Consider the following 17965-nt stretch of genomic DNA (forward strand, 5'->3'; position numbering starts at 1 on the left):
AGAGAGAGAGAGAGAGAGAGAGAGAGAGAGAGAGAGAGAGAGAGAGAGAACCCAGTGTGCATTATTCTGCTGTTTACAAAACCAAAGACAATGATTTCCACTCCTGTACTTTAGAAAACTCAACGTTCCCCTGTTTATGGGAAGTGAGCACTGGAGAACTTCACAGCTGCAAAATTATAGAGACTTGCTGCTCTCCCTCTTTGTCCTCTGTCTTCTCTCTCTCTCTCACACACACATACACACACACACACACACACACACACACACAAGTCAAAAACGTGTGAAGGTACTATTAATAACCACACAACTGTGGAGTGCAAACAGGACCTTAGGAAGCATCAAAGGGGCAGGAGGTGTGACTTGGTGGCGTGTTCCGTAGTCTACCACCTCTAGGCAAATATTGCTAGATCACAGTATTCCTTAGCACAGACCATATGCATGGCTTAGATTCCTTTACTGCCCAATGCTTCAGGCAGCCACTACGTTTTAAGATAAAACATTTATTGTGCATGGCAGCCATTCTCTTAGTGCACACTGTAACTCGAGGCGCTCTAGGAAGCTCTAGTCTATTTTCAGCTGCCATAGAACCTATTATTAGGCACAGTGCTTCTTAGTAGCGTGAAACACTAATAGTTTAAAAGCATTACTGCAGTTTATAGAATAGACTGTATAAACAGCTCTTGCCTGGGCTCTGGGCTCTTTAGCACCGTGCTCTGGTTCACACACTCTAGGCGTGCCACCTCCCCGTTCCCAGTCCCAGCAGACTCTACAGCCTCTTTCTGCACTTACAGATTAGGGGCCTTGAAGGACACACTCCCATCCTTTCTATCTCTGCACAGTCCACACGCATTCTCACACTCATTGAGGACCGCATGCATTATTTTTTCATGTAGGCCCACAGCCTAAACGTCTCCAGCTCCAACCATCCACCCCAAGTCCCGAGTGAAGCTTCAATTTGCACGTCTTTCTGTTACTACAATTTCAATGTAAAAATTTCATTCATCCTTTTGTCTTTGTTTTTAATCAGTTAACCAGGAACTGACATGAGCAGGAACTGCTCATGTGGAATCTGTATCTTTCCTACCTTTTTTCAGAGCTTATTCTGTTGCTTCTTACAAAACCCAACTCCTGTCACAGATGGAATTTTTCCTGTTAAGATGCTATGCCCTTCCTTGCTTGGCTGGGATGCCAGGACTGCCTGCTCTAAGCCTTACCTGATCCCAGGTGTATATATTCTCTCCCCTTTAACTTAGCCCTTGGACACCTACAAATCTCAGTCATGGGACTTACCAGAACATTTGGTACTATATAAACTTGCCCTCAAGTTTTATTTTTCTTGAAGGGTTTTAAATGCCTTTTAATGTTTGAAAGTTCTCACAGAATTACGGTGGCATAATAGGTTCAGAGAGCTAAAATAGGGTCATTTATAAAGCACCTACTATGAATCAGTTACTAAAACAGTATTTTACGTATAGTGCTCATTCATTTCTCAGACAACTTTTTCAACATTTTCTCCTTTCATCCAGGGAGAACTCAATAGTTTAAGTAATTATCTTAAATAGCAAACAAAACAAAGAAAAATGATAGAAGCAAAGGCCATCTGAGATCTTCCTGGTTCAGAGTTCTTCCGATTCTGTGCCAGTTAGTACCATGCCTGGCCCCTTCCCTGACCTTTTTACCATGCCTGGCTCTTCCCCAAACTCAGAGCTACCCTTCCCTGATTGTGTGCTATATTCCAGGGGATATTCTTATGTGAGCTCCATCAAAGATAAGAAATCAAGGCCTGGAGACGTTGAACAACTGCTTCAGATGCCTCCGAATTAGTAACTTCCACACGTAACTTATAAACCTGATGCTAGAATTCTCCTTCATTAATAGGATCAAACTGATTGTGTAAATGTGTTAATATATAAACAATTGATCAAGAACACGAAAGATTCGTAATTACCATTTTTCATTATTAACTTCACTAAACCATTGCATTTTATTTTATACTTTATTGTATACAAGTGACTTGGAAAAGTCAGGATAAAATGCACCCCACAGAAATAAGTAGCTCCCCCAAAGGAATATTAAACTAAACACATTCACAAGGAGCAAAGGGAGAAGAAAGATGCAGGATCAGAAGTAAGCACCAGCTTTTAATTTGCTATAAGAATATAATTTCAGTAAAGAAAACAAACGGGGAAGGCTTAATGAGACTCAGTATGGCTGACTGCTGAGGAAGACGACTGTGCTCTGACGTATAAGGAACTACACAGGTAATGAAAAAGTCCTTAAAGTAGACACATCATTTAACCTGACATGATTTCAACACTGCTATTCAATTTTGTCAAGGGCCATTAACTTGATTAGAAAAATCCCTATTGCTTTTTAAATATATAATATATATATGTGCATATATATGTGTGTGTATATTATTTATATATATAATGAAAAAATTGAACAAATTATTTCCAAATAAATGACTCTAAAATTGTCCTGCTGGTTCTGGCAGTGTTAGTTCCTAGAGCTCCCAAAGTCGAGCGAGCCTGCAATGCATTATAAATGGGTAATTAACATTCACATGGAGGAAGGAAGCTGGTGAGTGATGTAAGGAAAATCATTTTATTACAGCTAACCATAAAGCAACCATTTCAGACAATAATAATCTAATTTACTGAGCCCCATTAACAAGGCTATTGTTATTCTGCCACTCACCCCATGTCTTTAACTGGCACCGTCTACCAGAGAAAACAATAGGTTAGATCTTTCTTCATGATTTTCAATCACAATTTGTTCATTAGGTTCTGGCACACTCAGCATATAATTTCATAGGGTTTGTTTATCAAAAGATAGCCAAGGAGTGGAAAGGTTTCTCTTTAATTCTATTTCAAAGGAAAAATATCAAGTTATAAGATCACATTTAAATGATTGTTTTTGATCATTTAAACAAGGTGTCCACAGATCATGGCTCATACACCAAAAACACAGACCTTGTATGTATTTGTAAAACAAAGAACCAAAACAAACAAGGAAGCAAACAAAAATCTTGATTGGCACACAGATACGCATCCATTTTTGCTTTGTGTATGGGTGTCTTCTCACCACAACAGCAATGCAGTTGTATCAGGAATTAGAAATCTCCCAAAGCCTAAAATACTTACTGGTCCTTTACTGTAAACGGTCAGCCAGTTTCACCTCTTGTTTTTCTAAGTGAAACACCATACCTCTGGACAGCCTCATCTGTTCGCCATTCTGATTCATTAGTCTGTTTTTAATTTACTTTACCCAAAATTATTCCATTTAAACATTTTTGTTTCCTGGTAAATCTCCCATCTCCTATTGGTGTATATCTACCTTTTTAGTAACTAGCACAATTAATTCTATTCTAAAATTTATTAAACTTGAATATTATAAATGTCAAATGTGTCCCAGTTTCTGCATGAGATTGAGTTTAAAAATCAACTCAATAATGATTAAAAAAATAATTGGAAGAAATGTAAAGCTTTACTTAGTGCCCTGGCTAAGGTTTCTACTGCTGTGATGAAACACCACAACCAAAGCAACTTAGGAGGGAAGGGTTTACTTGACTTGAACCTCCACAGCAGTGCTCATCATCAACGGAGGTCTGGACAGGAACTCAATCAGGGCAGAAACTTGGATGCAGGAACTGAAGCAGAAGTCATGGAGGAGGAAGGCTTAATGTCTTGCTCCGCCTAGCTTTCTCAGCCTGCTTTGTAGTCGAACCCAGAACCACATAGGGTTTGCCCCCACACAATGGGCTGGATCGTTCCATGTTAATCACTAACTAAGAAAATACACTAGGACTGAAGAGATGGCTCAGTGGTTAAAAGCACTGACTGCTCTTCCAGAGGTCATGAGTTCAATTCCCAACAATCACATGGTGGCTCACAACCATCTGTAATGTGATCTGGTGTGTCAGTAACAGCATGCTCATATACATAAAATAGATCAATACATTTGGAAGGAAGGAAGGAAGGAAGGAAGGAAGGAAGGAAGGAAGGAAGGAAGGAAGGAAGGAAGGAAGGAAGGAAAAAAAGAAAAGACTCTATAGGTTTGCATATAACCCAGTTTATGGAGGCATTTTCCCAATTGAGGCCCCCTCCTCTCTGGTACCTCTAGCTTGTACCATGTTGACATAAAACTAGCCAGCACACCTAGGCTTTAAAGAAAATACTAAAGAGGGGGAAGGAAACACTACCATCACCCCAGAACCATTGTCCTTCACATTCCTCGAGAGAATGGTTTTCAACCTAATGCTGCAGTTCCTCCTCTCTGCTTTTTAGGGATCACCATCCTGGTTTCCATAACAGTTGGTCCTGCTTGCAATCTCACAGTAATCCTCCCAGCATCTACTAGTGCTTGCTTTCTTGGGCATTTCCAGCCTCTGTGCTTCAATCTCATTCATTTTAATTTGTATTTCTTTGATGGCTAGGAAGGATGAACACTTTTCCATTAGTTTGTTGGACATTTATAGTTTATCATTTGAGAATTGTCTATTTCATGAGTGCATGCATTAGAGTAGGTGAGTTTTGGTATCTAATTGGTTATATTTTAGTTATATAATTATAACTAATTATAAATATAGTTAGTACAATTATCAATCTTCTGTCATCCAAGACCATCTGATTCAAAACAAAATACTCTGCATAAACAGGAAGGATGAGAAATATATTTTAAACTCTTAAAACTAAGTTTGTAAAACTAAGTTAAAATTCAGTTTGTTTAGCAAACTTTGGGGAAGGATCTGTTGTAAAAGAGAGGGGGGATGGAAGAAAATGGATGTGCAAAAAGAAGGAAGGGGGAATAGAAATCAAGAAAGGAACCAAAGTGAAACAGATCTTAAAAAGATACTGTTAATTCATGCTTTTGTTTTGTATACAGTATCTCTGAGAGCTACTGAATGGATATATACAGAGACTTTGTATTTAGCATTGAAATAACATTGGAAGAATATAAATAGTATACGTGAAATTAAAGTTAATAAAATGGGGTATAAAATACCCATGGAAGGAGTTACAGAGACAAAGTTCAGAACTGAGACAGAAGAAAGGACCCATCCAGAGACTGCCCCACCCAGGGATCCATCTCATATACAACTACCAAACCCAGACACTATTGCATATGCCAGCAAGATTTTGCTGACAAGACCCTGATATAGCTGTCTCTTGTGAGGCTATGCCAGTGCCTGGCAAATACAGAAGTGGATGCTTACAGTCATCTATTGGATGGAACACAGGGCCCCCAATGGAGGAGCTAGAGAAAGTACCCAAGGAGCTGAAGGGGCCTGCAACCCTATAGGAGGAACAACAATATGAACTAACCAGTACCTCCAGAGCTGTGTCTCTAGTTGCATATGTAGCAAAGAATGGCCTAGTTGGCCATCAATGTGAGGAGAGGCCCTTGGTCTTGCAAAGATCATATGCTCCAGTACAGGGGAATGCCAGGGTCAGGAAGAGGGAGTGGGTGGGTTGGGGAGCAGGGCAGGGAAGGGTATAGGGGACTTTTGGGATAGCATTTGAAATGTAAATGAAGAAAATATCTAATGAAAAACAGAAACAAGAAGGATAATGTAAGATATGGGATAGTTTAATTCCATCAATATATTTAAATTATGCAGGGGCTTCGCAGTGTGACTATCATGGTACTAGGGAATGATCAAACAGATAAGGGAATGGCAGTGAATAGATGTGTTAAGAAATATGGGGCTGTGGAGATGGCTCAGTGGAAAATGCTGGCTGCAGAAGAATGAGACCTCAGCTTGGGTCCTCAGCTCCCACGTAGAAGCCAGGTGTGTCAGTGCTCATCTGTAACTCCTGGACTGAGAAGGACCCAGGGCTGGCAGAGACAGGGGGATCCTAGGGACTCACCGGCCAGCCATTCTAGCTAAAAACCACAAGTTCCTGATTGAGTGAGGGACGGTGTATCAAATGATGAAGTGGAAATTATGGAGGAAAACACTATTGTTCACCTCTGGCTTTTTCAGGGAGTACACAGGAAAACACACACACACACATGCATACACACACATGTACACACACACACCATACATGAACACTATATATGTGTATGTATGTGTATTTGTACTAAAATGTGAATAGAAATCATATTATTAAAAAGATTTTATCTCATGTAACTGATGTAAAATAGACTTTTGAAATAAAATCATGTTAACATCTTTATTATTACACAAAGAATACCTTTGTCTTATCTTACAGTGCCTCGTTTTCCTAAGGTCCCAGGTCTCTTGTACTGTATGTTGGCCTTAAACTCACTATGTAGCTAAAGATGAACTTCCGATTCTACCTCCATTTCCCAAGAACTGGAGTTGGAGACATGTATCCCCACACCCAGTTTATTCAACAGAGGACTAACCTCAGGGCTTTGTGCATGGTAATCAAGAATGCTACCAAGAGAGCCCCAATACCAATTTTAGAGTTGCTTCTTTTTTTTTTTTACTAAGTTCTCTTTTGTATGGTTTAAGTATACTTAGCTTTGTTCTCTTTCAATTTCCATTTGCATGGAATATCTTTCACCATTTGTTCTTGTATCTCTAAAGGGGAAATGGGTTTCTTGTAAACAGCTGATACCTGGGGTTGTTTTTAAAATCAATTCAATGCCTTTTGAGTGTAGAGTTTATTATATTTATTTCATGATCACTGATATTATCTTTATTAGTGTCATTTTATGGTAACTATCCAGTGACAAAAGAGTTAATTCACCAGGAAAACATAAGAATTATAAATACACAAACATCCCTCATTGGCATATCTGAAAATGCAAACAAATAATAAATAAATATGAAGTGAAAGAAAATAAGAGGGAATTTCAATATCCCAGTTTCAACAGTGTATAGAGTATGTATACAGAAAATCAATAAGAAAATGTGGGGTTTGAATAATATTTTAAACTATGCAGACATAAATAGAACAGTAGCAACAGAACAGACATGGTCAACAACCCATGAGACATTTGCCAGGATAATTATGTTTGGGCATACACACACACACACACAAAAAAAAACCCTTACCAAATTAAAAATATCATATCAATTATCTTTTCTGACCACAATATTATGAAACTAAAAATCAAAAAAGAAAATTCACAAGTATGAGAAAATTAAGCAACATGTCCCGAACAATAGCAGATCGAAGAAGTCAAAGGGAAATCAGATTTATTGAGAAAGAAACATACAGAAACGTGTAAGGTCAGCAAATAGTTCTAAGAGAAAAGTTAATAGCAATGAGGGACCATTGCTGGAAAAAGGAGGCACCAAGAGTAGACCACTAAGGTTACACATGAGGGAAACGAATGAAGTAAGCATGAAGTTAGCAGGACATAATAATATAAACAAACTCAAAGACAAAAAACCACATGATCATCTTGTTAGATGCAGAGAAAGCATTTGACAAAATCCAACACCCTTTCATGATAAAAGTCTTGGAAAGATCAGGAATTCGAGGCCCATACCTAAACATGATAAAAGCAATCTACAGCAAACCAGTAGCCAACATCAAAATAAATGGTGAGAAGCTGGAAGCAATCCCACTAAAATCAGGGACTAGACAAAGCTGCCCACTTTCTCCCTACCTATTCAACATTGTACTTGAAGTCCTAGCCAGAGCAATTCAACAACAAAAGGAGATCAAGGGGATACAAATTGGAAAGGAAGAAGTCAAAATATCATTTTTTGCAGATGATATGATAGTATATATAAGTGACCCTAAAAATTTCACCAGAGAACTCCTAAACCTGATAAACAGCTTCAGTGAAGTAGCTGGATATAAAATTAACTCAAACAAGTCAATGGCTTTTCTCTACACAAAAGATAAACAGGCTGAGAAAGAAATTAGAGAAACAACACCCTTCACAATAGTCACAAGTAATATAAAATACCTTGGCGTGACTCTAACTAAGGAAGTGAAAGATCTGTAAGATAAGAACTTCAAGTCTCTGAAGAAAGAAATTAAAGAAGATCTCAGAAGATGGGAAGATCTCCCATGCTCATGGATTGGCAGGATCAATATAGTAAAAATGGCTATCTTGCTGAAAGCAATCTACAGATTCAATGCAATCCCCATCAAAATTCCAACTCAATTCTTCAACGAATTAGAAAGAGCAATCTGCAAATTCATCTGGAATAACAAAAAACCTAGGATAGCAAAAACTCTTCTCAAGGATAAAAGAACCTCTGGTGGAATCACCATGCCTGACCTAAAGCTTTACTACAGAGCAATTGTGATAAAAACTGCATGGCACTGGTACAGCGACAGACAGGTAGACCGATGGAATAGAATTGAAGACCAAGATGGACGTAAATTAAATACTAGCCAGGGAAAAGACAAAATGATCCACCAAGCAAGCTGGTTTTATGAAAAGACACCCTTTACCAGCAGCCCTCAGATCGTCTAGGTCCAGATTAAAACACAACCGTCATCAGAAACTCCCTCGTCTCCATCTTCTGATGCAGTCTGTGTCCTGAGATTGAGAATTGTCCACAGAATTTATATATTCTATGTTTCTTTCTCAATACTTCTAATTATACATGCCTGAAAAACTATTTTATAGAAACTTCAGGTACAGAAATTTCCTGCGGTGTTCCTGAGACTCTTACCATGGAGGAACATTCCCCTCCCCCTCTGGGAGATTTGTCTTGTCAGCTATTTATCAGTAATATGGTATGGAAATGCAAAATAAATTCACCTTTTAAAATGTTTCCCACAAAATTCAACAAAAGCATTAAATGTTTAACCTTTAAAATATTAACCATACAGCTGGTTAAAATGTGCTTACCCAAGGCGACAGTCCTCTGAAGAACCCAGTTACAGGTCACCAGTCACCTGAAGATTATAGAATGTTATCAGAACTATATTACAAATTATTGTCACAGAAGTCGGACACTCTAATAATATTTACTTCCACTCTACATGTGGGTGGAGTTTTTTGTTTTGTTTTTGTTTTGTTTTCGTCTTTGTTTTGCTTGTGTGTACATCTCTGTAAAACATGAATGCAGAACTCATAGCAGCCTGAAGTGAATCCCCTAGAACTGGAGTTACAGATGGATAGAAGTTTCCATATGGGTGCTGAGAACTGGAGGTGGGTTCTCTGGAAGAGCAATTGGTGCTTTAACTGCTGAGCAACTTTTTCTTCTTTTGGACTTTCCTAACAGGGTTTCTCTGTATTGCCCAGGCTATCCTGGTACTCACTCTGACCAGGCTGGCCTTGAACTCAGAAATCTGCCTGGCTCTGCCTCCCAAGTGCTGGGATTAAAGGCGGGCGCCACCACTTCCTGGCTGCTGAGTGACTTTTAAGTCAAGATGTAATCAAACTTAAGATTTCCTTTTTTTTTTTTGAGGTGCAATAAAAATCTATAAATTAAAAAAATATTAACCATAAAATGTACACAGATGTCATAAATACACTAAGGATTTGTGTGCTGTGATTTTAATGTTGCTGCTATTTTAATATCTAGGGGTCAAGAAGTATAAGATGTCATTTGCCTGGGGGGATATTGGACAAAGAGGAAAGGGCTAAATGTTTGAGGAAACCACAAGGCTAGTTGTCCTCTGTGACAGAAAATCCATGGACATTTAGTGACTCTCTAGGCCAGGAAATCATCCAGATACATTTTCTAGGAAAACAGTGTGTGCACCAGAAATCTCTTTCCCACTGTCTTTGTGAGAAGCGCTGTGCCTAAGCCATGCTGCATAAGCTCCGTATTTTCCTACTCCACAGACCAGAGGCTTGCTTAGTCTCTGCCTTGTATAAACAAAGGTCACCAACCAGGGAAGCCACACAGAGTCCTCTATAAAGGAGAAAGTGAGGGGAAGCTGGAAGAACACTGGGAAGATTTGGCTAGCCTAGAGTACTTGGTGAGATGAAGGGCAACGACCACTTGATTCCTTAAAACAAAGGTCTCCTTGAGTTTCCTCAGCTAAGTGGGAAGGAAGGAAAAAGAGAAGTAATTAAATCCCCAGGTGAATTGAAAACTTTTAATAACCCACTCCAATGTTCCTGGTTATTATTAGAATTACTATTTTGCAAATCCCAGCCTAACTATTAGGGATATAGAAGTGTATTTCAAAATGGGGATACAATCTGCTGTCGTGTTTCCCACATGACCTTTAACTCTGTGGTCTACAGGAAGAGCATGACTTCTGGCTGTCAGTCACTGACAAAGCCTAGGAGAGCCTATCAAACGGATGAAAACACTTGCCTGGAGCATTCCAGTTGTAGACAGGAACTTGTCCATGTGTTGCATAAAGGGCCATCTGCCTGTTCAAAATGGCGGTGAATATACCGTAAGTTTTAAAATGGTTATAGCTGAAGTTATTCTAAGTCATCATGTAAAGTACAGTTATATGTTAGCATCTCCGCTTTATTAAGTTGAATTCTTTCATCTACTCATCAGGAGAGTTAGTACATTTTATTAAGAAAAATACAACTGGATTAAATGGAATGCCATCTAAAAATCAATTAACAATAAAAACAACAGTTGCTTCTTTACTCATATCTGCCCTACATAAAGGCAGAGTATTGGTCTTTTCCTAATTACATCTCTAATGACAGAAACATGCAGTGCACAACAAATAATTATTCTGACAAAGAAGAGATGCATTCAAGAAAACGTTAAGTATATTAAATATCTATATTTTATTAATATTTAAAACATTTAAAGTCATTTAATTTTTATATGCTAACAAAATTATATCAAATTAAATAATAAACATCTTTAAGGTAAAGACTGATGTACTATAAGAATTTCTTTTCAGTGCTGTGACTTGAACCCAGGGCCTTATGAATGCTAGACAGGTGCTTCTCCACAGTGCCACACATCCAGTGATGCACTAGAACCTAGAAGGATGATTAGATTATCAAGAACGTCTCCTTGGAAGAAAAAGTCCTCTCCTAAGTCCTATGGCCATGCAGTTAGCAAAGGCAGAGAATGCCCATGCGAGAAGTTTAAAACGATGATGGACAACTGAGCTAATTTACAAGTAAATACAACTGTCAGAACACGCCTACAAATCTTTCTTCTACACCACTGTCAATGGGAGATCTTTCAGCAGTGGTTCTTGCTAAGGCCTCTCCTCTTATGAGTGTCATTTGCTATTTTGTTCATAGTGACTACACAAAAAATAATAATGTAATACACCAAAATCTTTTTAAAAATATAGAAAATAGTCTCTTGCCAGGCAACTACTGTGCCCGTGAGTTCTCCTCTCTTAATTGTTCTGTTGTTTCTTTGAGAGGAAAGGAATATGAACATCTTACTCTGTCTTGTTCTGATATCTTAATAAACCCCTGATAGCAGAAAAAATACAAATTTCTAAACAAAGATGCTAAACAAGCAAACTGTAATGTCTATATGTACATATTACATATATTTTAAAATATATGTATGTTTAATATTACACATGTTAAAATATGTATTAAATATTTTTAAAACATTTGTAAACATGCTCTAACAGGTATACACACAATATATATATATTTTATATATATATATATATATATATATATATATATATATAGTCTCTTGCCATGCAACCACTGTGCCCCATGAGTTCTCCTCTCTTAATTGTTCTGTTGTGTGTGTTGTGTATACACACAACAGAACAATTAATAGTATTATCTTCGTATATATATATATATATATATATATATATATATATATGAAGATAAGCCTATCTGTGTGCATCTATTTATATTTGATTCTACCTATCTTATCTAAGGATTCTTCTTATAAAAGACATACAATCTGACAAAGGAAATACCAGGTTATAAAAGAGAGGAAAAAGACAAATTGGTAAGAAACTATAAACTATACTTTTTAAACTCTGCAATGCCCCTTTGGAAAAGCACGCTTTATTCTACAGGAAAGGAAAAGGGGAGTGATCTCAAAAGAAGACAGGAAACCAAAATACTCTCGTTAAGTTATGAAAAGAAACTTTTTGTTAACTGAAGTAGGGTGCTGGTGAAAACACACTGAGGCCTATTAGATACATGGAAGGGGGAGCAGGGTAAGGGAGACAGAGGAAAGCGGGGAGCAGGGTAAGGGAGACAGAGGAAAGTGGGGAGCAGGGTAAGGGAGACAGAGGAAAGGGGGAGCATAAGAACAAAGTATAAGAACATACTTATAAAAATGTCATAGTGAAAAATTCCGTGTATGCCAACTTAATTAAAAATTCTCAATAGGATGTCAGCAAAGTTGTTGAAGAATGACTGTAGGAAAAAAGATTTTATGAAATATAAACTTAAATAGTTAGAATAAAAATACTTGGTTTTTTTTTTTGTTTTTTTTTTTTTGTTTTTGTTTTGTTTGGTTTGGTTTATTAAGACAGGGTCTCTCTATGTAGTTCTGGCTGTCTTGGAACTTGCTCTGTAGATCAGGCTGGGCCTCGAATACACAAAGATCCACCTGTGCCTTCAAGTGCTGGGATCAAAAGCATATGCTACTGTGCTTTGGTACATGTTTTAATAAGAAGAAATAATGAAACTATTTTGAAAATCCAAGGGGGCCAGTTAAACCCCTGGAAATACAAAGGTAGACTAAGAAAGGCACAGTGTATAAGTGAAGCAAGCTAATAATGGTGTAGATTTAAGAAGTGGGTGTAAAGAAAGAGAATTCCATTTACAATGCCATTGGTAATTCTCTTTCAAGAAATGTGGATTGGTGGCACATAGAATTATATTTTCTATTTCCACTTAGAGTTTTTTATAGAATAGTTATATAGTTGTGTCTCTTGAATAGTTACAAGTTTTAGACTTAAGAAGTGAACATTCAGGGATATAATTAAAGACACAAAATCATAAATGACAATTACATTAAGTCAAATGAATGAGAAAGCTTACAGAACTGGGGGTCTCCAGGAAAAGGAGGAGAAATGACATTAAGTATAGGGAATCAAAAAAAAATTTTGAGGCACGGTCTCTCTATGTGGATCAGACTGGACCCTGATTCAGAGATGCCCCTGCCTCTGTCCCTGAATGCTAAGGTTAAAGAAGAACATTACCACTTCTGGCAATCAAATTTTGTATCTTAAATAAGAAGAGAAAGAGTCAGAAAAACAGGATCCAAAGCACTACGTGAATTCCAAAAAATAAGCAAGATACAAGTATCAGTAACCTTAAAGTTACTGATGGCACACAGGAAAAATAACTGAACATCACAAAATAATATGTAAAGTAGCAGAATAGCAAAACAACAAAAAAAGGCCATCACAAGACAAAATTTCTAGTCTTCTTGATGGGGAGCTAAGGGTAACGTGTTGTGTCAGTGTGTCAGGGATTATTCAGTCATCTAGTTGAGCTACATGGAGATCATCAGCAGAGACACAAACAGCCACTGAAGGATGGCTTCTACAAAGGACAAGCTAGAGGTGGAGGGGGAACAGGAAAGTAAGTCATGCTATCTTTTCATCGCATAATGTTGTATGTACCTTTTAATGTTTCCTTACCATCTGGATAAAGTATTTGCTCTTTTTTCCAACATAATATTTTTATTGATTATTTGGGAATTTCACATCACACACCCCATCCCACTGACTTTCCAGTCCTCCCAAGTCTAACTCTCCAGTTTTGAGCCCCACCCCACCCCGATCCTCCCCAGTAGAAAAAAAAAAAAAAAGGAGAAGGGGAGGGAGGAGGGAGGGGGGGAGAAAGAGGGGAGGAAGGTTCTTTAACCTTAGCATTCAGGGACAGAGGCAGGGGCATCTCTGAATCAGTGTCCAGTCTGATCCACATAGAGAGACAGTGCCTCAAAAAAGAAAGGGTAGAAGAGAAGAGGTAGGAGGAAGGGAGGAAGATGGGGAGGAGGAGGGGGAGGAAGATGGGGAGGAAGGTTGGAGGAGTGGGAGGAGGAGGAATAGAAGAGGAGGAGGAGAAAAACAAACCCAGTTTTTGTTGCCCATATAGTTACTAAAGCAAGGTCAAACTCCCAGTGGCCAGCCCTATAAAGAAAACCTATTCCTTCCCCACCTGCACCCTCAACAGAAACCATCAGTTGTGGAGAGGTACACTTCAGCATTCTTACCACAATTTTTAAGAGTTCTCTTTGATGGATTCCTGTCTAGGCTGTTACTTTGGGGGGGATGGGATGAGGGGTTGTAGGGGTTTTCACAGAAGCCTTCTTTGTCCCGCTTAGACACTTCCTGTTAACTTAGTATTTTTTTAATGCTACCATCCCTAAGTGAATTCTTAGGAAGAATAACATGACATACTGTTGCATGTAGAAGTAATAGGCGAGGCAATACCAGAGGAATGCTAGTGCTAATATTACAATCAGTATCAGCATCATGATTCCAAACAGGTCAACTGAAATTGAAGAAAAGAGACATAGCTTAATGGCAGATCAAAAGTTTTCTTATGCTTTTTTAACTTTTCTAGTTTTATGAAGTCTTGATTCTTTTCTATATATTCTCAGATCACTGTTGAACATAAGGCCACAATAACATGTACAGTACATTCTCATGAGACGACCAATTAGTACAGCAATCACTGCTGTGAAATTCATCTAGATTTTAGAAGAGGGAAACAAATCTTTGCATCATTTTTCTCTCTTCATCTTGTCTTCTGTTTAATTGTTGGTACTTTCTCCACAGGTGAGGCAGCTGTGGAGGAACGTGTAGTCAACACGGGGTGGCTTATTGTATGGGTGCCAACCTTCTTATTAACAGAAACAGACCACACTTGCTGAGAAAGCAGATTTCTAAGTCTGGTGAATCCTATCCCCCTCCGACTAGATAATGAATTAGCCTAGTGTACAGTGAAACGAACTAGGAGGGAAAACATCAAATAGAAGATCGGAGTTTCTGTTCAGACTGAATGCAAAGTTTTTCTTTATAAGGTGCAAATACAGATGATGTAAGATCTATAGAACCTGAAGCAAACAGAGATTCAGGGCAAAATTAAATAGTTTCACTTCAATTGAGAAAAAAAATACTAGACAACTGGTTGATAGGTGGAATTTTCTCATAAGAGTAACATTCTCTTGGAAAAATCCCCTGTTTTAGGTTCTCTGGAAATTTCACTTAAAAATACAAGAACATTTTTTCTACTTTGTTAACTACCCTATAATATGCCCAAATTTGACATTGCAAATGGAAAGGTTCTTTTTGGTAAATGGTATTTGCTGTTTTAAAGAGTCACTATTCTTAGTGATAATTCTCAATGTAGACTACAGTCAGTAAGGAAATATGTTACAGGAACACCACTGGACTCACTACATGTGTATTTCAGAATTAGCATGTGCACACCCAAACACACACATATACACACTTGTGCACACATACACACATACACTCTGTCAGAGTTTCTACAACATTAGAACATAAACATCCCTTAAGTAGATTATGAGTATCATGCAACAGACATTTTTACAAATGAATCTCTAAACTATCAAGTATTATGGTAAGAGCTCTACCTGACTCAACTTATATCAACACCACCTGGCACAGACAATGTGCTTAGATCAGAGGGCAACAGTAAACCAAAGCCCTGAACTAGAGAATTTTATCAAATTCTCTAGCAGATATAGTTGTTTACAATCCTTTGAGTGTAACAAAGTTCTAGTATTTGCAAGTCCATTGAAATGAAGTCACAAAAATTTAAAGGAGAACTCACCATTACAGTTTGCCCAAAATATAGAATTGAATTTACAGTCAGAATATGGAAAACAGTACTTTTTGCAAACCTTTTCTTCTCGGCACCAAATACACTGTATGTGAAAAAAAAAAAAAAACAGCAGTGACAAAGTGTAATAATACCTACAGCAAGGTTTTTGAACTAGTGCAATATGTATTCAATAAATACCAGCCATTTTCAACATTGTTTTGGTTATAGTAGACACCATTGGTGGGCTGTAGATGCCATTGGTGGTCTATGGAAGCCATTGGTGGGCTGTGGAAGCCATTGGTGGTCTATGGAAGCCATTGGTGGTCTATGGAAGCCATTGGTGGGCTGTGGAAGCCATTGGTGGCCTGTGGGTGGCTTTTTCAGCCTGGGGTTCTCAAACCACAGCAGCAGTGAATCCTAGCTGCCAAAGACTCACAAATTCCCCTTGGGAATGTTTACTTTGGGGTGGCCAGCTTGCACTTGAGGTTGCTATCCTCATGGGCCAGTAACTGACGAGTATGGAGTTCCAAACAGTGACCCAATGAACTTCTTTGCTTTTAGTTAAAGGACAATTTTGGTATGTGATTTTTTCCCCCAACAGAGGTGACCCATCAGGGAAATGTAGATGCAGAAACCTCATCCTTTCATGGCTCTTGTCCCTTATCTTCTTGGAAACCATTTATTTCCATGGGATTTCTGCTATACCTCAGTCACACCGATGTCCCCCACACGGAAATTCCTTTCTCTGATGCTGCATTTGGAGGACTCAACCCAAAGCTTAAGCCAGGAAATAGTATTGAGAGCTGCTTGAGATAGGATTAAAATGTCACTAATGTCTTTCTGAAGTTCCTTTTCTGAAGCATCTACGCTGTCTTCCAAGGGAGCCTTCCTTTGTGACATCTGGTTCTGGGGGTGCTGTCAATCAGTCTTATGTCACTTCCCTACACCTGTTCACTGATGATCAGGAAGTCTGTGCTCAAACCCCATGTCGACATAAGGCAGAAAAGCCCAATGAAGACAACCACACTGTGAGACAAGACCAGGAACCGGAAGAGGTGAACAAAATGTCAAGAGTGGAGCTGGAGAGATTGTTCAACCATCAACAGGCCAATGAAGGAGCTAGAAAAAGAACTGAAGTAGCTGAAGGGGTTTGCAGCCCCCATAGGAGGAACAACAATATGAACCAACCAGACCCCTAGAGCTCCCAGGGACTAAACCACCAACCAAAGAGCAAACATGGAGGGACCCATGGTTCCAACTGCATATGTAGCAGAGGATGGCCTTGTTAGACATCAATGAGAGGAGAGGCCCTTAGTCCTGTGAAGGTTCGATGCCCCAGTGTAGGGAAATGCCAGGACAGGGAAGCAGACATGGGTGGATTAGTGAACAGGGGAAGAGGGGGTGGGATAGGGGGTTTTGGAGGGGAAACCAGGAAAGGGAATAACATTTGAAATGTAAATAAAGAAAATATGTACTTTTTTAAAAAAAGGAACTGTTACTCTTTCAGAAGGTCTAGATTTCAATTCCCATTACCAAATCAGGCAGCTTAACAGCCAACCACCTATAATCCAGTTCTAGGGGAGCTGACTGATAAACTTGCTGTCACATAGGGCTTAGCCTGTGACGGGCAGTGTTCTACATCTTTCATATGCACTGATCCATTTTGTTCTCATGGAAATCCTGTAAGCTAGCTGCTATAGGGGTGAGGACAATGAGGCACAGAACAGGCCACTGACTTGCACAATATGATCACACAGCTAGTTAAGATCAGCCCAGTTCTGAACTAGGGGCTGATCCTGGATACACTTGTGCTATTGCTTGCTGCAGAATCCCAAAACTAGCAAAGGTAATGATTCACCCACTATAAAGAATCACTTTAGGCGGTGCCTGAGAACAGGAGGTATACCAAGGACCAGCTTTTGTTCCATACCTGCCAAGATCAAAGGTCAAGTTCAAGCTGGTAAAGCAAGTCTAAGACAGATGCCACGTAGGACACTGAACCTGTTACCTTAGGCTATGGTTTAAAGACAGGAACTACAAAGGCAAGGTCTAGGCTCAATGAAAAGAGCCTATAACTAGCCTTAGCCATTAGTTCTTAAAGCTCCCAAGAGTCAAGCTCATGGAATATGACAGAGTTTTAAGAGAGAGAAAAGAACAGAATAAGTGTGAACTAACTTGTTATTCAAGTGCTAAGATGATTGACAGGACCCAATAGCCATGACTGTCCACACGTGAACTCCCAAAGTAGTGACTCACTCCTCAAATGGGACATCCTCTCCCTCTCTCTCCTCTCTCTCTCTCTCTCTCTCTTTCTCTCTCTCCTCTCCCTCTCTCTCTCCTCTCTCTC

The 17965-nt window shown here is 38.8% G+C and overlaps 1 protein-coding gene across 2 annotated transcripts in view; it reads right to left on the bottom strand.

The window, feature by feature from the left end:
• Positions 1-17965, bottom strand: part of LOC110295311 — a 36871-nt gene that overhangs the window by 4383 nt on the left and 14523 nt on the right. The window contains exons 3-7 of one of the 2 annotated variants that reach the window (XR_002378044.1): positions 15628-15721; positions 14226-14319; positions 10220-10278; positions 8797-8843; positions 2701-2723 (exon numbers count right to left, since the gene is read on the bottom strand). Coding sequence is in view for 1 of the 2 variants with exons in the window: in XM_021163827.1 (XP_021019486.1) it covers positions 8833-8843; positions 10220-10278; positions 14226-14319; positions 15628-15721 (258 nt within the window). In the remaining variant the exon portion in view is untranslated. The remainder of the gene's footprint in view (positions 1-2700; positions 2724-8796; positions 8844-10219; positions 10279-14225; positions 14320-15627; positions 15722-17965) is intronic. The other variant, XM_021163827.1, reaches the window with a different exon arrangement.

This window comes from Mus caroli, chromosome 5 (assembly GCF_900094665.2).
Source record: "Mus caroli chromosome 5, CAROLI_EIJ_v1.1, whole genome shotgun sequence".
NCBI classification, from domain to species: domain Eukaryota; kingdom Metazoa; phylum Chordata; class Mammalia; order Rodentia; family Muridae; genus Mus; species Mus caroli.